The following is a 20,130-nucleotide window of genomic DNA, read 5'->3' on the forward strand; positions in this document are numbered from 1 at the left end:
ACTGAGGTGAAAAGAAGGCAAAAAAAATATCCCATACATGCCAAAAGGATACAAAGCCACACCAAATAAAGTTTTGTAATAGATTTTACTTGTAGAAAAGCAACATTTTAGCATCATTTCACAATAAAAAAAGGTAAGATCTATTTGGTGTTACACAAACATGGTGTTACACAAACATGGTGTATCAACTCAGAATGCAACAGGTAAAGCTTACTGTATGCTCAATATGAAAGGTAGGAGATACAGTGTTGTATTTAGCTAATTACTCCTGGTGCCTCTTTGTGGATACTTTCTTAATTACAGGTCCTTTCTGCTTCAACACACCAGCAGGCTATTTTGGAATATAAAAACTGGGAATGTTAAAATATACTGAAACGTGTCTGGAAAAATCAAATCCAAGACCAATTTCTCACTACACAATAACAGCTGTACTAGATCATTGAAACAAATGGCACCTTGTATGTAAAAATATCCATGCCATCATTCTACTCCTCCTTATATGAAAATAAAAAGAAAAAAAAATCGTCTTGATATAGAAAATTGTTCCATCTTCTTGCTTCTGCTTTCATGCAACTCCATTATCAGATTTCCTTATCCAGCTATAAAGCTGTAAAATGAACAGTTACTTATCGTGGGGCTTCTCCACCATCTTCACTGCCAATCTTCCAACCATTAGCAAACTGTATATGGGAGGAAAAAGCACAGAATGAAACAGTAATAGTAATTCATAAATTTATTTTCAAATCCTTCCCATATAGCTGGTGCATGGAAATGAAACAGATTACACAAAATATGTTTCACTCCATCTCAGTTTAATTAAGCAAGTAAGAAATCACACATAGGAGGTTAAAAAAACCCCAAACAAATAAGAAAAATGATATAGTGTTGTACCTGACACCAGCAATTAGCCCTGCAGGCATGAATTTTCCAGAGTTGTAAAATCTTGTTCCCATGACAGCAGTCAGAGTTCCAGATGTAACTTAAATGAGAGATGACAGGATGCAGTCAGCAGAGATGCATGTGTGTGAGAGATGCTACAACTCAAAAGTAACAGAACAGAGGGAAGTAGCAACATCAAGTAAGAAGCAGAACAGGTTTGTTTCATGTGATGGACAAAGAGAGACAATAAATTGTTGTAAATTTTTGAATGCCTCCATATGTGAAAAGCAGGTGAATCAAGTTTAGCAGACAGTACACTCCATATGCTTCTGTACACGCTTCTCAAATTTCTTTGTCAAAATGTGCTTCTTTGGAGACCGGAAATTAACTATGCTACATTGCTCCGGTACTCATTCCTTCCCTGTGCACAGGCAAACCACTAAATCTGTGCACATAATTCCCTCATTTCTTGTAAAAGGGAGAGCATTTTCATGTGTAGTGAAGTTCTGAGAATTAACTAATTTATGTTTGCAAAAGACTTCAAAAGGGAAGTGTGCTATGTAAGAACTAAGCATCACCACATGCATTCCAGCCCTGTGCCACCTTCCACTATGATCAGAGAGTTAAAGCTATCCACCCTGATCACTTGACATCAGACAGGTGCCAGGTATTTTTACTGAGCCACTGAAACAGAAAGGGCAATCCCTGGAACACTGTATCTCAAAGAAAGACTGAACACTCAGAAAACTAAGGAAAGCATAGTGATGAAATCCATAGCCTTAGCAAGCATCTGCTACCAAGTGGTAACAGCTACATGCAAAGTGTCTCCACCACTCTTACCTTCTACCACTGTTTCTATGTGGTGACCGGTCCTGCAGGACCAGCCCATCTTCAGTCCTAGCCATGGCATCCTTCCTCACTAACATCATCCTAAAAATTGTCACTAACATTCAGCAGTCTTATATAAGGAGATCTGCAAGAGACTAGGACCAGAGTCTAACGTACAAGAAAGAAGTAAAATACTTCAGTATTCAAATGCCTCAAGCTGTAATCAACAGCCAGTCTTCAAAATACACACACCTCACTAAATGCAATGTTGTCTACAACAGCAGTAGAACAACCCAGCGAACAGCTACCTCGGTGAATTTCCATTGAGTGATGACTAATGCTGCAGATGTGGTCCTTACATTCATGTTTTGGTTTCCTACTTGGACTTACGCATTCCTTTAACGATTCCAAGGTCTTAAACTCGCTAGCAAGCTTCAGGGCCTCGGCCGCTGTGCTTGCTGCTGATACCGCAGGTATGCCAAGGCATTGGCCGCTTGTGTTGGCATACGTGCAGCAGTAGAGTTTTTTATGCCTGCAATGTATTGCTGAATTATAGAATGTGTCTGATTGCCTCTTAATGTTTGCAAAAACATTTTGTGTCACTTCTCTTAAGCTTGCTGTATCTGCAGTTTATTCCAGTTATTTAGGCTTGACCATGCACAGTGTTTGACCTATCCAATAGATGCAGAAGTGAAAGTAAACTGCAGTGTAGACAACGCTACAGTGGAGAGAAATGCTGGGCTTTCCCCTTTCATTTCTGACTTTCACATATCAAAGAACCAGATGCTATGCCACTGCTCCAAGGAATAAATGCTACAGTCAGTGGCAGCTCATTAAGCACTGACTAAACAGTGACTCTCTGCAGTTATCTTCTCAAATTCAGGGAGAAGGAAAGCTCCAGTTCTGAGAAGGAAGAAGAAATGCCATTACTGAAGCTTATTTCTCTGTTCCATCTCCCCAGGCGTACAACATCTTTATGATTCTACATACAAAAATAAGCCAATCACGGTATCTGTCAATTTCAGCAATAATAAAATAACCCGATTGGGGTATGGGCAGTCTGCAGGGGAATTCCTGAAATGCTCCAGCCTTCTGCAGGATGTCAGAAGTAGGATCCAGCCAACAAGAGGACACACACCGGTCAGACATCTGTTTACAAGCACTTCCCTTGCACTATGGTCCTTCAAATACGCCAGTACGAGACAGACGCATGGTGGCAGCCACCAATTCAACGAAGCCTGGGGACTGAAACAGTCTAGCTAGTGCTAGAGAATTGCTATACACTGATGTCTTTGACAGATCAGGAATGGAAAGGAGACCACTAACACAAATACTGGCTAAAGGACTACATAAAACACAAGTACCTGAGGTTGTAGCAGCCTAACAAGCATCAGGCATCAGCTGAGCTACAGGAATTATCTACATATATTTTCTCAGCCCACTTCAAAGGGAAGGCAAGGGACCTTAACTCATTAATGAAGGCAGGAAGTTCAAGTTATGTTACTTTGCAACTGGCATGAGCTTTAGGCATGCACAGGTCAGAGCGATTGGTGATACCCATCCTAACTTGATTGCAACCCTGAGCTCTGTATGGTAAACGGCATAAAGAGAAAAACTGCATTCTGGAGATTCACATCATACTACATGTAAGTTTTTAAACACAGAATGCTTATTTGATTTTTTTCTGAAGGATGTGAAATAAAGGTATTTGGTTTGATCTTTTTTTTTAAACCATGTATGTTTTGCTTTATCCTTGTGCACACTTTCCTTCACAACCTGTAGGTTTTTTGATGTTCAGAAGACAAACTCTAACGATAAATAACAGATCTTTCCCCGTCCTGTTTCAGAAATGAAACAAACATGTAAGTTTCAACTATCGTCCAAAGTGCTTTATACTTATTGCAAAAGAGATGCAGGAATGTAGCAAGAAATCACCGAGCAAGATACACCAAGACAAGCAGTTTTTAGTATGCATTCTCAATACATTCTTAAAAAAAATAATTAAGTAATGTTAACAGTTCACATTCCATGGAGAGTAGTGGAATTTAGCCACTAATGGAGACTTTTCACTAGAATATAAGTTTAAAGATTGGATTGAAACTAGATTTACAACACCACCAGTTTAACACTTCCGCAAAGACTTTTGGGTACTCATTTTGAGAATCCAGTTATTTTAGGGTAAATATAATCCCTTCTAATTGAAATTTCAAATTACTTACTCAGAGAAATCCAAACATTGCTAGGATTCTGTGAGAGCTGATAGGCACCTAGTCCAGCCAAACTCCCAAAGAAAAGGCCAGCAGCTAGTGAAGGGACGCTACCTGAATAAGTAAAATATAATACATTTATTAGAAACTCAGAAATAAAAGCTCATCAACTTCTCTGTTTCATAGAACACCAACAAAAACATCACGACCACCAGAAGATGGGCATTCATTGTTATAAAGCAAATTAGAGGGATTTTTTTCCCTCTTTTAAGATATTAAGATGATGCTGATCTGCATGAAGAAACATATTCAAATACTCTCGTTCAAGATACAGATAGCACTGCCATTTAATTCTTTAACAACAGAACCATTTATATATTTATGATGGAAAGAATAGTGAAAAAAGCAAAGGAATTGGTGTTTTCTTTGTGCAAAATGAAGCATGTTGTTCCAACACAGTAATACCATAATTTCTCAAGAGACAGTAAAGTTGACAGATTTAATTGCAAGGGTTTAAGGTTAGAAAACGGACATGTGGACTGAACTGGGCAGGAAGGCATTCGGACAACGAAAAAAGTTGCCAAAGAAGAGAGCAGAGTCAAATAAGAGAGTCATCACTCTTCAGTACACCTGAGATCTGATCCGAAGGTAACGCAGATTTTGGAAGAATGTTCCCTGGACTCATCTAAACTTTGGATCAAGTCCTCAGTATAAATTATAATCCCAAGCTACCAGAAGATAAAGGATACCACATCCAAACTGGTGATTTACAGACTAAAGCAAAGAAGTGGCATAAACCCCTCTGAGTGCTGAACACCCTCAGTAAGGTTAATGGAGAATTCAGGACTTAATGCTGCTGAAGGAGGTTCTTTTTTCAGGTCGCCTTTAAAGGACACCAGATTGCAAAGCTAGGCTGATAAAGACCTCCTCTCAGTGTTACAGGACAATCGCATATCGCTACCGGAAAGTAATATTTTGTCAGTCATCAACAAGGCAATCGTAACATCGCTCCAGATCCTGCTTTTGATATAAAAAGCAATGGATAAGATGATAGAAAGCACTGGGTACTCTTGTACATCTGCAAGGAAAAGACACACACTCTAGTGAGTGGCTGGTCTGGAAAGAACAGAGTTTAGCAATGAACATGTGGTAGCTACAGTTCTTTGCACAAGCCTAGGAGCTCACAAACGGCCATAATATCCTTGAATTTTACCTTAAGGCATTTTTTAAGCAGCTGTGGCACGTACACTTACTAGGACAACCACAGCACCTTTAGCTCAGGAAGTTCCTGAGTCTCAAAACAGCGGGATCCAGAGAGCTTACTAAACAGAGAGAAGAGAGAAAGAGAGAAAGAGAGAAAGAGAGAAAGAGAGAAAGAAAGAAAGAAAGAAAGAAAGAAAGAAAGAAAGAAAGAAAGAAAGAAAGAAAGCTGCTCATCCTGTTCTCATATTCTCCCCAAGTCACCTACTGCTGACCACTGTCTGTAAATAGACTTGGTTGTAAAAGAACAGATCCCCCTATTAGTTTTATCAGTGAAAGTTCCATTTTATTCTGGTTTCTTCAAGGTATCAGTAGGGATAAGATAGGGGTTTTTTACTCATAGAATCATAGAATAGTTTGGGTTGGAATGGGCAGGGATGTCCCACTAGATCAGGCTGCCCAAGGCCCCATCCAATGTGGTCTTGAACACTTCCATGGAGGGGACATCCACAATTTCCTCTCTCTACAAGTCACCATACAAGTTTCTGTTCCTCTTTCAAATATCCTGTGACCTGGATTCCCTTGCCTCAACATAAACATGCTCCCCCAGAGGACAAGAAAGAGACCTACCATTTCATAGTGGCCTCAAAGAAATACAGATTCAATCAGTTACTTAAGTTCTCAGCATTATCCCTCCTAGCCTAAACTCCATTCACAGCCCAAAGGATAAATCAAGCCAACAGAAAGCAGACTGGAATACGTATTAGCATTCATGTAGTCAAATGCACTAGTAAGATCCTTACTGACTTCAGCTGTGCGTATCACAAACATCTCACAAACACACTAAGATGGCTTAGGGATTTTGGATGCTGAAAGGGAGAGTCTGCAGCAGGGATGAATCCACAGTTCTGTCAGAAGGAGGGCACACTCAGAATAAAGTCAGGAAATGAAAGCAGTAGGTCAGAGGGCAAGCTTATGATGCAAAGCCCAGAAAAGGAACAAGGTTAAGGACTGATTTGTACTGTTCAGCTCTACTTGGAGAAAGGATCCTTCCAAAAACTCTCCGCTGCTTGCAGTAACTGCTAACATCAGACACTAAAATGAGAATAAATCTCTAAGCATAAAAAAAATGGTGATTTATGTCATTTGAAGATATGGAACACTTATAGAATGCTTATATTTAAAGCCTTTCTGAAGCAAACCTAAGTCGGTTCACCCACAGAGCATAAAGCAGGGGCAGGATACCAGCATCCACCAGAGAGCAGATGGTGGGCTTATCAGCCCAAAGCACCAGATCAACTCAAAAAGCCCCACACCCAACAGCAAATTATCAGTGCATGGCACAAACTGATAAACTTTACATCTGCGTGAACTTTGAGATAGGAGGCTTTTGTGAAGAGCCACCCAGCCCACACAAAGTTACTGGGCGGGGGGATACCTATCTCCTGCTGAGTGCCTTGGCTGTCCACCCTCTCTGCTTTGCAGAAGACAGCCCCATTCCCCTGTCATGGAAGCCCATTGTACAGAAAGAAACATATTTATACCCCCTGTTCTACCTCTTGCTGCTCCATCATATCAATTTGGGTTGGGGAAATAGAAGGAAATACTCTACTTGTTATACAGGAATACAACTAGACGATCCCACAGCCCCTCCTGGCCTTAAAATTCTCACGTCTATTCAGCACTGCTAGCTCATAACACATCTCACAGAGAAGAAAAGCCACATTAATGGGATTGGATCCCTCTTTGTCAGAAGATTTTGCTTGTTTTGGCAGTTTGGTGCACAGGAACATGGACAAATGCATGTCCATCTCCTTAATGCCTTATGTCTACCTGCTTTGGCGTATCCAATGAGCCCTCCTGATGCCACCAGAGCGGCATAGCCGAAGCCAAGCCAATCCACAGCCATGCTAGAAACTGGAAAAGAAACTGGGGTGAGGCTCAGTGTGTCTTAATTTTTTTTTAGAGAGGGGATCAAAAAAGACTCATTTTACCCCAGAGGTGTTTCCACAAGCAATGCCCGCCTAAAGCCTAACCCCAGCCGGAGAGACGAAACCAAATTTGTTGGGAACGCATCCCTAGAGGACGCTGGGGGCATGCTGGTGATCCATCCCACCCTGGAGGGCCGGGGAGATGCTGGGAGTCTGTCCCGCCCTGGAGGGATGCTGGGGAGATGCTCGGGGTCTGTCCCGCCCTGGAGAGCTGGAGGGATGCTGGGGGAATGCTGGGGGGATGCTGGGGGGATGCTGGGGGTCTGTCCCACCCTGGAGAGCTGGGGGACCGCTCACCTTTCCCTGGTGCCGCGGCGCTGCAGCCCGGGGCGGAGCGGGGCTGCGGAAGGGGAGGCAGGGAGCATCGCACCGCCCCGAGCAGCCCTTTCCGGCTGCTCCCAGGGAAGGGAGGGGAGAGAACACACACGCATACAGAGAAAAACCCAACTGGCAGAGAAGAGTGTGCCCTGCAGGTCAGGGGAAGCGAGGGGAAAGCGTTGGTGCCTCCTCCTTGACCTGCAGTGGTCACCGAAGATGCCACACAAATCAGACTTGGGTACGGACATGGTGTCCAGTTCTGGAATCCTCAACATAAGAAGGATATGGAGCTGTTAGAACGGGTCCAGAGGAGGGCTACAAGGATAATCAGGGGCCTGGAGCACCTCCCATATCAGGACAGGCTGAGAGAGTTGGGGTTGTTCAGCCTGGAGGAGAGAAGGCTCCAAGAAGACCTTATATCGACCTTCCAGTAACTGAAAGGGGCTACAGGAAAATTCGGGGGAGACTGTTCATAAAGGCTTAGGGTGACAGGACTAGGGGCAATGGGTATAAACTGGAGAGGGGCAGATTTAGACTAGACATAAGGAGGAATTTCTTCATGATGCGGGCAGTGAGGCACTGGCACAGGTTGCCCAGGGTGATGCTTCATCCCTGGAGGTGTTCAAGGCCAGGCTGGATGGGGCCTTGGGCAGCCTGATCCAGTGGGAGGTGTCTCTGCCCATGGCAGGGGAGTTGGAACTACATGATCTTTAAGGTTCCTTCCTATTCAAACCATTCTATGGGTCTATGTGTGGGTGCGGTGAGGGGCAAAGGTCCCCCTCCTAACTGCAACCCTGTGCATACAGTGCAACCTAGTCCTGTGCCAGAAGTGGGCAATGTGGTACAGCTTAGAATTTGGAGTTGGTTTTTGGCCCAGAGAAGTCATGGATGTTCCACCCCTGAAGGTGTTCAAGGCCAGGTTGTATGGGGCTTTGAGCAACCTGGTCTGGTGGAAGGTGTCCCTGCCCATAGCAGGGGGGTTTGGACTGCTTTAAGGTCCCTTCCAACCCAAACCATTGTATGATTCTATGACTTACAACTCTGGGCAGCCTGCAGGCAACTTCTAGCTTTGATCAGTAATTTCAGTATAGCCCTTCTAATGGAAGATGTAGAGGATCTCTCAAATTACAACTGCTGCTGTAGCAGTTACACATGAGACGGAAAATATCTTGTAAAGGAAATATGTTTTTTTAATCTGGAAAAAAATGTAGAGAGAACAGTCTATACATTTCTTCTTTCACATGCTGAAACGGGGTTTCATCATGTAAATGGGGCTGCATTATTTATTCCAGTTTGCTATACGCTTCCCTCCCGTGGACATCTAACCATGCAAACAGCAGTCCTCCAGCCACGTCCCTGAGCTGAGGGGCATCAGTTCCTCTTCATAACAGAAGCTACAAAAATTCGGAGGCCTGTGCTTTCTGCAAAACGCAGCTTTCTCTAGCTGCACTTCAATTTTCCCATATTATGAATTAACTCAATGGTTAGAAAGTGGAGAGCAGTTTAATTCCCTTGCTGGCCTAAGTGGTTGAAATGGAGATGTGCCATCTCCCTGAGAAGTCCCACAACCAACACATCGCTAAGCTACACTGGATGGGGTTCCCTTTTCTGATGAAGCTGTGTAATGGCTACAAGGTTGAAATTTCACTGAGCTCTGCTTTGTAATCCAGCTCTGGAGTTCCCCAAGAGGGAAGCAGGAAAATGGGAAGAAATCCACAGCTGCTGGGGCTGATGAACTCACCTGGGGCTCAGCTGAGATGCTGCTCTATAGGCTGTCGCTTCTTGCAGCCATGGCTCCATCTATTCTACCAGCATCACGGACGCTCACCTTTCTGACACAGAAAGAGCTTTCTTACCACTGACACCTCCTCTCTCTCTCTTGCTCCCTCCCATGTACCATTCTAAGCAGCTCCCTGAAAACTAGAATGGAAAATGTTCTGAAAAGGCAGATGTGCACAAGAAAACAACAACAAATTTGCCAGGTACTGGTTAGTAGCTGAGCATTCACTCAAGGTATAGAAAATATGAGTTCTCCTCTCATGACTGTTTCTGTATTTCACCTTAAAAGTTGCTAGGACTTGTCTTCTTCCTCTCCAATTCACAAATTGTTCTGAGTCTCATGAGATGCATAATTCTTTGTTACTACACAGGGAGTTTAGATTTTCACAAATGTCTAATTTCTACTTGTAAGCCTAAACTTTGGGTTTAGGCTTTGGTACTAAAAATTCTGTGGCATTTTTGCTTTTCAATTTTTAAATTATATGCAGACTGGATTTTTCCTGCTGCTCCTAAGAACTTGCTTTAGTAATTGTCCATGTTCACGAGCTCATGTGTTTAAAAATTCAAACAATAAAAACCGTTTTCTTAGTGGCAGCCATTTTGTCAAGAACAGACACAAGATAAGCACTGTCAAATAGACAAAACACCAACTGAAAACACTCTACACAGTTCTCTTATTTAAACTTATACTTTCTAAGTCCTATGGTTACTACAGGAGCCTCATTATCAATCAAAGATATGATTTGGTATCATATTTCCTGCCCAGTCTACAAACCATTTTCAGACCTGTATTATTTGCCTGTATTTGTGTACACACACATTCAGGGTATTATGAAAAGCAAAAGCTCTGTAAATTCAATCCAAAATACAACTGAAATCCCTTTAATGCTGAATCAAACTAAGCTCACATAAATCAACTATATTGAATATTCATACAAGGGGTTGTGATAATTTATCTTAATCAGGGCAATAGTTACAGAAAATAAATGCGGACACTCACCTCCAAGAGAATACCAACATTGCCACCTCAATGATATCATAACAGTGTCTATGATGCTCACTTTGTTTCCGTGTCTTAGCCCACACCAGAGATGAGCTGGAGTTATACCCTATTTTACATCTCTAAGACAGACTGCATTCCTGTCCCCAGATTTGGCTCAATCTCTGCTGATTTCCTCTACCTTTTCTCTTGCTAAGCAAATAAGGAGGAACAGATTATTACTTAAGTAAATCAGATTAAAGCGTAATTCCAACTACTGTTTGAAAACAGAAGAAATAATGATTACTCCAGTAGTGCAGATAACATTACAATGCCTTACTTTAAAAGAAATAAAGAGAACAAAAGTAATAAAGAGAAATAAAGCAAGCTACTTGACCTTTTTTTTTCTCTTGCTCAACTTTAGTTTTTTCCACTGTATATTTGTAATAAGACTTTGGATAAAACCCTGTTCCCACTGACCCAGAAGGTCAGGAATTCACTTTTTGTTTAAGTGCAGAACAGATGGGCGACAATTTTATCAGCATAACAAACATTTTAAATGTTAGAGATTTTTTTTTTTTTAACAATACAGCTCAGATCAAAGACTTGAAAAATACTATGGGAAGGGGAAAAGAGAAGCTAAAACCTTATTGATATAAAATCTTCCACCTAAATATATGTATCATATTCTGAACAAAGGATTTTAATCATGTGAACCATGGGTGCAAAGACTTCAAAAAAATGCCTGAAGTATGGACATGGTAAGGAAACCAAACATTCTGCTTATAAACTCTGCATATATCTCTGTGATATAGAGAACTAGAACATGAACTAGAAAGTATGATTTTCCATGAATGGAATGTGATTGCCGTATTTTAAGTAATTTTAAAATGCTATGTCTTATACTAGGAAAAATAACTGAAGAAAAAGGCAGATCAGATTTTGAGTCAAATGAACAGTAACTTTTCCAATACCAAAATGGAAAAGTGTGCCTATTTTTAATATGCATTTGAGACAAAAATGTAAATGAGACAGGTGCAGCCATTTTTATCATTTTAGCTGACTTTTTCAGACCCAGGTGAAAAGTGTATGCTATTAATATAAAAATATAAACACTACATATTACAAATTTATTTTTGCCTCCTGGCAAGTGAAAAGCTGCCATCTCTTTTGCTACTTCCCAGCAGGATCAGTCGATTTATTAAGGTAAAAACATTCATTACTTTAAACAATACATCAGTTAGGTGTTATATGTCCTGTCAGAGATTTACATCCTTATAAAAAATACAGTAACACCAGTATTTACTTTTTATTCAGGAGAGAAAGTAGCTGCCTTCATGCTGAGCTATTCTGTTTCTTTCTCTTCTTTTGCAGTGGAGCTTCCAATTTTTGCTTCTCCAGAGTAATTTTTCTCTTTCTTTTTGCAGCTTTATCACTTTTATCAGTCCAACAAACTTTCTTTTTCCTGACTATTAATGATTTTTCATCTTTGTTTGCTGAAAAAAAAAAGCAAGAAATTATTCAAATTGATACTTATGTTCAGTCTTTGTGGGCTAAAATGACACACAGACTTATTTGTATCTCATTCTTAAAAAGGGATTATATAAGTTATTTCTTGTTTACAGTGGAATGTGCCATTTATGCTAGTTTTGCCTGTGATATGAAAACATCAAAAGATCAAGTACGTAAACAGATTACAAATCAGGAAAATAACAGGAAAAAAAAAGAAAAAAACTGAGCCAAACTTCTTAAGTTTGCCCAACTACACTGGCCTCAGACCTAGCTTTGTTTATATGAAAACAAGACATGCAGTTCTATCAAACTGTTTATTCTTTTCTTATCTGTCTCAAAAGCTTCACAGTGGCTTCCTCAGTATGTTATTCCAGTAAAGAGAATGTAACTTCCATGTAATAAAGGTGAAAAGAGGCTTATGTCCTGCAGCACACATACAGGCTTGAGACACTCTCACATTGCTAAGGATATCTCTTATAATTTGTCAGCATCATATCTCCAATTCCTCAAGATATCAATTTTTTTTCTAATGCATATAATAAAACCCACTCACTTAGCATATTCCATTTCACAGTCACGTTAACAACTGAAAATACACAGTTCTGTTACCTTGAGATGATGCTGCAACTTGACCAGAATTTTCTTCCATTTCTGAAGCCTGGTCAAGCCATACTGCAAGACACGTCAGCCTAGCTTTGGTGTTGACTTCACACAGTAAAGATGGCACATCTTTAATCTGAAGATAATATAGAAAAAAAGATTAACTAAACATTATATTAAATCTGTTTGAACTGAAGTGAGAAAGAACCTTACCACCCACCTTCCACTTCATTTCTGGTGCCTGATAATGTTTAGAACTAGAGACTGTATAGAAGTTAATGGTCACACTGTTACAGTCCTGTTCCTGGTATCATTCCTCAGTGGTGGTCTTACAAAAAACTCCCAATGGCTTTAAGAACATATCTTGATAAACAAGTTCAGTGCGTTTCAGGCACATAGGGGTGAGTTAACACGACGAGTAACTACATGAGTCACAGACCCTCAAAAAAAGTTGTTAATGGTTTCAGGAGTTTCTCCAGAATAATAGGTACTTTTTGGTACAGTTAAAATAATTTTAATTACTTTATTGAATCAGAATCCTCTTCTCCCTCACAAAGACAAGGCTGCTGACTAAAAGTAATCTCTTCACAGTGTGTTTTCAAACTGCTTAACTGCAATGTCATCAGTCAGCTCTGGGAATCCTTGAGCAAATATCCTATTACAGAAACTGAGGGATAAAGTGTCACAAACACATGTGCAGTGCAACACTATCAACCCACCAGAAACTACTTGTATTAGGACATTCTACCTCACAGCGGCGGACAGAGCAGCCTACGCAGTTATACAAAGTTTTAAAAAATTTTGCCTGCACAGGAATAAAATCACACTTCTGGTCAAGATAAAGACAACGTTACACAGAAAGGTGAAGAGTTGCCTGATCCCTATTATCAATTATCTTCATAATGATATACGAAGATATAAAAAAAAAAAATCTTATAGTTGGTTTTTAAAAAAAATAAATATATAACAAGTGCATAAAAATATGTGCATCTCTACCACACATAACATGGAGAAAGATCAAGACACCCAGACCTCAAGTAATAATCCCTCAGTGATTTAAAATTAATCTTTATAACAGAACTGTCTGCAATTTTGGTTATCTGGTATTTTGCCATAAATATAACAAGCAGTTTAACAGACCAACCTTATTAAGATCCAGATTCCACATTTTAATGTAACCGTCACTGGATGCAGTAACAATAACACGTTGTCCTTCTCTTTCAAAACTATAGATATCTTTTATTCTGTGAAGAAAATGTAGTAGTCCATAGCATGGCAGTTCACTTCAGAACAGTAAGCTGACAGAAATTAAAGATGATAGGCAACAGTCTAAAAATCAGTTTGAACAGAAAACCCACAAATGACAGGCAAGAACTTGGAACAGTAATCTGTTTTGAGTGCTGCCATTTACAGTAGGAACACTTGCCTTTGCTAAGCTTGTTAAGATTCAATCCAGGACATTTGAGCACTTCCAAGCACACACTATTAACCACATCAATGATATTTTAGCTAATGCTTTTGTGTTTTGATGAATTAAAATCAGCATTTGGACAAATATTTGGTATTTGACAACAACAGAGAATATGTGATTACCCTCCTATCATCTGGACTGAATACAATTGGTTTGTTTTATATAAGCATTCTAAAGAGTCAGAATCTGTAAAGACTGGTTAAACGTTCTTTAGATGGTCTTGCAGGAAAATATTGGTACCCAATTTCAGAAATACATAGACCACACACAGAGAAGTGTGTGTGTGTATGCATATTTTCACACACACACACAAATAAATAAAAACAAATACATGCATTCTATATAAACCCAAGTAATTTAGCAGAACCTCTTGTAGTTTGGTCTCCTTGCCTACCATCTCTCCACTTCAAAACTTTGATATACCAGGGTGACAAGCCTGTGGTTCTGGAGACAACGCTGACCTCTCTGCAACTCCACATCACCCAGGGCTGAGGGGCTTTATTTCAGGCCTTGCAAAAAGGATGACCCTGCTGGGTGATTCAGACTCAGAACTGCCTGAGAGGACAACTGTAACAAGGACTGACAAGGTAAGACAGAAGAACTTTGCCAGATGCCTTTCTACCAAATTTGCCTGTCCAGGACAGTCCAGTTTTGTCATGGAGCACTGGGAACCCTGTATGGCCATTACCATCTCTTGCCTGAGAAGCACTACAGGCCCCACTACAGTTCTGATATAATAAACCCTGGGGAGGGAAAGAAGACCTCTTTCTGAAACAAAGATTAATGTAGATCCGTGCAAGCATACCGAGATCTTAGATTTAAGATATATATTTAGATATTATCTATACTGATCTTATATTTAGACCTAAATATTTTATATTGTACTTGAATCATAAATTCAGAACTGTAATACTTCTAATTCTATACTCTGTTGTTTTTGTAATGTGCATGGACAGCACAGTACTTGTGCTCATACTAAAAGCAAACAAGTCTGTCCCAAATTTGGCATTTAGCACGTAAGTAAATAAACTTTATGACCTAAAACAAAACCAGTAGTAAAATATGCTGAAGGTTACAAGTCGTTGAACTTTACTGAGTACTCAGCATTGCCATAAATATTTAAATAGTAAACAAATATAAAATACCTGTTTTCATGAGCTTTAAACTCACAAAGGCATTTTTGAGAGTCACAGCTGTAGAAACGTATAATTTCATCATCTCCAGCTATGGCAAGGATAGAATCCTTGTAATGGGGAGAAAAAATGTAAGTACGATTAATTTCATGTGTTTCCAGCTAGTTAATTTCCCAGCACCTTGCTTTATTTGTACTTACTGTAATAAATCTAAGCGAAGAAATTCTCTTCTCTGTTCTGATAGTGCCAGTGATTGATGCTGTGTCGAGTTTGTAGACATCCACCTTATTTGTTATCACAGTCACATACCTCTCTCCATCAGGGGACCATTTAATTATGTGGGCATCTAGACACATTGATACATTTGTATACACACATACACATTCTTTTGCATTCTATATTACATCTAAAAGTATGAATCCTTACAAGATGCTAGACACTGTTTTCTACCTAAACATGAGAAAAATTCAGGAAAAAAATCAAATAACCTAGAATGAACAAGCAAAGCTATGCTCTTAAATGTTTATTTCTGATTATCAGAAGTGTATAAAGTAAAAAAGACAGACCAAACACCATTTATTTAAATATCCTGACATCAGATTCCAAGGGAAAAAAATTACTTTAGTGTCACTATTTTTCCTTTTGGTAAATTATTATTATTAAGGACATGCGCTTACATACACTCGCCTGCATGTGTAAAAATTGACATCGTGAAAGTTGCTTGCAATTAACTGACTTGTTGATTAACTCATTTTACTTTTCTTTACACAAAAAATAAAACTATCTAATTTCACTTTGTAGTGGATTTAGACTGATAAACTCACTTTGCTTCAGGTTTTTGATGAAGGCTGATCGTCCCTCTACAAGATTCCAAGTTCTGAAAGACAACGACAGATAATGCGCATTCCAGTTGACAATGGCATAGTGAAAGTGAAGTCCTATCTGCTGACATGAAGGAATCCAAAGGAAGCTTTTAAGCATCTCTGTGCATTTTGCTGCCTTCTTAATGCAAAAGAAAATGATGACTTGTTATAATGCTTACACACTGTAAGGTTGAACTAGAGATATTTATTTTCATAAATCACCGTTTGCAATGCTGAGACCCAAAGGAGTCCAATATCAATTTGCCTGTTAAAATAGCATTTTTTATACTTAAAACACACATATATACAGCAACATGTACACACTTCAAATGAAAAATTGAACAAAACCTGACAGCTTTCAGAGTTTAAAGTAATTGTGTTCCAAAATGCAAATGTATTTATACATCTACAAGCAACTATGCACAGTCAGAGCATAACAAGAGACTAAGAGCAGCGACTGTTTTTAGAAGACTTTAAAGTATCGCTGGTACCTAGAACTTCAAAACACAATCCAATGGATCTTTGAACCATTTGATGTTTAAATATGTTTTATTAGTCTGCATGGCCTAGTGCCAACACAGAATTGTTGCTTAAAAAGATTTACTAAGAGTTGCTGATCTATGATTCTCACCATTCTTTCATCAGTTTTGACTCACCTTAATGTTTTATCTGTTCCTACTGACAAAGCTAATTTCCCAGAAGGATGGATAGAAAGAGATGTCACGTGCCCCCTAATAAAAACAAAACAACATATTAGACACATATATTACTCAAAAGGAAAATAAACGTGAAAACTCATGCGAATATGCAGATTTAGGAAACTCACTTATGTGCCCTAATAGACTTCAGGCATTCCCATCTCTTTGTGTTCCAGATACAAATCAGTCCATCTTCAGCCCCACTCAGTAGATGTGCAGTACCATAGAACTCCAAACAAGTTATTGTGCCTACAAAATCCAAACGAGCATCATTAACAATGTTTTGTATACTGAACATCTTCTCTCAGAGAATGTATTAATGAAAAGAGAAGCTTCAAGCATCAAAACATTCAGTTACTACCCTACCCTTGGATAAATCTGAATTATTTCCTAAGTATTTCTTCACAAGGATTCCCCAGCCCTCAACTTTCCTGTTACATTTAATCACTGATGCTCACTGTCAGCCCCCCATTAGCATACACATCTGAATTCCATCTGGTGCGTTCCCATGGTGGCTCATGTGACATAGAGCTTCTATCAGTGATACGGAACGCTCCTATGTGAAATCCCCTCTCTTGACATGCAGCCAAATTTAATGCACATCCTGCTTCCCCTGAGCACCAGATCCATCATACATGTGGCTCCATCCAACCTTGTCCCATCCCTGGAGGTGTTCAAGGCCAGGTTAGATGGGGCCTTGGGAAGCCCAATCTAGTGGGATGTGTCCCTGCCCATCGCAGGGGGGATTTGAGCTGGATGATCTTCAAGGTCATAGTATAGTATCACAGTATAGTAGTAAGGGTTGGAAGGTACCTTAAAGATCATCTAGTTCCAACCCCTCTGCCATGGGCAGGGACACCATCCACTAGATCAGGCTGCCCAAGGCCCCATCCAACCTGGCCTTGAACACCTCCAGGGATGGGGCATCCACAGCTCCCCTGGGCAACCTGTGCCAGTTCCTCATCACTCTCATAGTGAAGAAATTCTTCCTAATGTCCAGTCTTCCAACCCAAACTATTCTGTGACTCTGTTAGCGCAGGCAACACATTCAACCTAGTTCCATGTACTCCTTGGTTACCAGGAAAAAAAAGACAATCAGGATTTACCTACAAATGACCCAGGCACAGCAGATTGCTCTCGCACAGAAACTCTCTTTTGAGTGGCTCATGTATGTCTGTGACAGGACTAGGACACTGGGAAAGATGTTTGTTGGGAGTAGGAATGGTCTAGAATAGTACAATGGAAATGGTTCACGACCCACTTGTGGGCCATAATTTCTTGAACAGGTAAAACTAAAGATAAATGGAAGAAGCAGCTATATTTGTGATACACAAACTGATTTTTTAATTTTTATGCTCAAAAGCTTACCTTGCTCGTAGCATCAGACCATCACCGCTGCAACATCATCACTATTAAAACTTATTTAAAAAAAAATCCAATATTTTTTTACTGGCAAAGGCCAGTTTTTCAGCTATATGTTTCTATCATTAAATGCTTTTTAGGAAGAAAAACTTCCTTACCATTGTGTTGCAGCAGCGCCCCATGTTCTATCTTCTTTTTCATGTCATAGATTTGGATCGTTTCATCTCTGCTCCCAGTAACCACGTATCTGTTATTCACTGCTACCGCTGACAACGAGGCAGAGTGAGCATGATGTGTAAAATCAGGGACAACCGTCCAGGACTGTAAACGAAATACAAAATTAACACATCTTTCCGAAGCTTTCTGAAGTTTCCCACAGTGAGCTTCAACTTGATCAGCTTGTAATTTTTTTTTTTTTTAAAAAAAGCAAAACCTGAAAAATCATAGAATAGTTTAGGTTGGAAGGGACCTTAAAGCCCGTCCAGTCCCAACCCCCCTGCCATGGGCAGGGACACCTCTCATCAGCCCAGGCTGCCCATGGCCCCATCCAACCTGGCCTGGAACACCTCCAGAGATGGGGCAGCCACAACTTCCTTAGGCAACCTGTGCCAGTGCCTTACCACCCTCGCAGGAAAACATTTCTTCTTGATACATAATCTAACTCTTTCCCCTTACAATTTAAAGCCAGTCCCCCTCATTCCATCACTACATGCCCTTGTAAAAAATCCCTCCCTGGCTTTCCTGTAGCCCCTTTCATGTACTGGAAGATCATTATAAGGTCTTCTTGGAGCCTTTGCTTCTTCAGGCTGAACAAACCCAACTCTCTAAGCCTGTCTGCATAGTAGAGGTGCTCCAGCCCTCCAATCATCTTTGTAGCCCTCTTCTGGACCCATTCCTACAGCTCCATATCCTTCTTATGCTGAGGATTCCAGAAACGGACACAATACTCGTCTCACAAGAGAGGAATAGAGGAGCAGAATCCCCTCCCTCGCCCTGCTGGCCACGCTTCTTTTGATGCAGCCCAGGATACACTTGGTCTCTGGGCTGCGAGTGCACATTGCTGGCTCATGTTGAGATTCTCATCAATCAGCATCCCAAGTCCTTCTCCTCAGGGCTGCTCTCAATCACATCATTCTTCATCCTGTATTGAAACTGACTCAAGTGTTGGACACACTGTAGGTGTAGCACTTTACTTTAGCTTAAATCAAAGTATTTCCCTTTTTAACAGTAACTGACTTTTGTATCAGAGCGACCCTACACATCCCCAGAAGAACACCTCCCTCCGCTTCCAACATGTGAGGCCCGAGCTGCGGATGCGGGAGGCTGCTCTGCCCCCACCATGCTTTAAAATCCCAACCTGGTGCCTGGTGCTGCCATCACGGCAGGACAAGCGTGTGAGTACTGGGGCTGTGCTTTGACTCCCCTCAGGGTGGGGGGAGCTTGGATTTTTTTTTTTTTACAAAAAGTGGACTATTTTTATTGAAGCTAAGGTAGAGCTAAGTTCATCTAAGTGACTGTATTTTTGGAAAGTTAGACAGAATGTCACTCTGACAGCATGGTTTTTATATCATGCTTTTTTCAAAGAGTGTTTTTCCAGATACTGTTACGCCTTGTGTTCATTGTGATATGTGCTGAACAGATGTGTCTTCTGTGATCACTGCTGTTTGCATCCTTTCTCCATCTCAAAGGCAAGGTCAGGCAGAGCTGGAGCCAGCTCCAAATTGGCAAGAGTTTTGGCTGTTGTGAAGTAGTAACATTAATAGTAACATTAAAATTAGTCCTTGGAAAGTAACAGAATGCACATAAGATTTCTGGGAAAATTTATGCATGTGCATTTAAGTAGGAAATAAGTTCTGTCTCCAGCTCTTGCCTCATTGCACATGATCGATGGAGATCGCTACCTTCTGTCGCCCAGGCCTAATTAAAGGATGCTTGCTTGCTAGAACTCCATAAACGAGTCTTAGAGAGTTTATTTTGCTGGCATTTTTGTTATCAGACACACATACACACACACAGAGAAAGAGACAGAGAGAGAGACACACAGACACAGCGAGACAGAGAAACACAGAGTCAGGCACACAGAGACACACGAGGCACACAGAGACACACGAGACACACGAGACACACGCACCCCCAGCCCCGTTACCTCGCGGTACGGCACCGAGAACCCGAAGAGCACCTGCTCGTAGCACCCTGCCACCACCTCCATCCGCCCGGCCACGTGGGTGCGGAGGGGCCTGTCCTTGCCTAAGGCCGCCCTGCCAGCTGCCTGCTGTCCCCGCGCGACGCGCGAGCCGGGCAGGCACCGCA

The 20,130-nt window shown here is 40.8% G+C and overlaps 2 protein-coding genes across 4 annotated transcripts; both read right to left on the reverse strand.

The window, feature by feature from the left end:
• Positions 1 to 167: 167 nt before the first annotated feature.
• LOC104062119 (transmembrane protein 14C) lies at positions 168 to 7,090 on the reverse strand. The gene is made up of 4 exons (XM_054057545.1): positions 6,948 to 7,090; positions 3,927 to 4,028; positions 892 to 979; positions 168 to 680 (listed from the first exon to the last, which is right to left on the reverse strand). Exons 1-4 carry the CDS (start codon positions 7,021 to 7,023, stop codon positions 623 to 625), a joined length of 324 nt encoding a protein of 107 aa, XP_053913520.1. The 5' UTR covers positions 7,024 to 7,090; the 3' UTR covers positions 168 to 622.
• On the reverse strand, positions 3,937 to 20,129 carry PAK1IP1 (PAK1 interacting protein 1). Of its 3 annotated transcripts, XM_054057539.1 has the most exons (12): positions 19,967 to 20,090; positions 18,777 to 18,972; positions 17,979 to 18,141; positions 16,587 to 16,707; positions 16,417 to 16,491; positions 15,722 to 15,774; positions 15,098 to 15,243; positions 14,910 to 15,007; positions 13,438 to 13,537; positions 12,303 to 12,429; positions 11,488 to 11,677; positions 3,937 to 4,028 (listed from the first exon to the last, which is right to left on the reverse strand). In XM_054057539.1, exons 2-11 carry the CDS (start codon positions 18,876 to 18,878, stop codon positions 11,517 to 11,519), a joined length of 1,146 nt encoding a protein of 381 aa, XP_053913514.1. In that variant the 5' UTR covers positions 18,879 to 18,972; positions 19,967 to 20,090; the 3' UTR covers positions 3,937 to 4,028; positions 11,488 to 11,516. The 3 variants fall into 3 exon arrangements, with proteins under 3 accessions (XP_053913514.1, XP_053913513.1, XP_009562443.2); XM_054057538.1 differs by lacking the exon at positions 3,937 to 4,028 and having other exon boundaries at positions 8,667 to 11,677; XM_009564148.2 differs by lacking the exons at positions 3,937 to 4,028; positions 18,777 to 18,972 and having other exon boundaries at positions 8,668 to 11,677; positions 19,967 to 20,129.
• Position 20,130: the final 1 nt, after the last annotated feature.

The sequence above is a fragment of the Cuculus canorus genome, chromosome 2 (genome assembly GCF_017976375.1).
Source record: "Cuculus canorus isolate bCucCan1 chromosome 2, bCucCan1.pri, whole genome shotgun sequence".
NCBI lineage: Eukaryota > Metazoa > Chordata > Aves > Cuculiformes > Cuculidae > Cuculus > Cuculus canorus.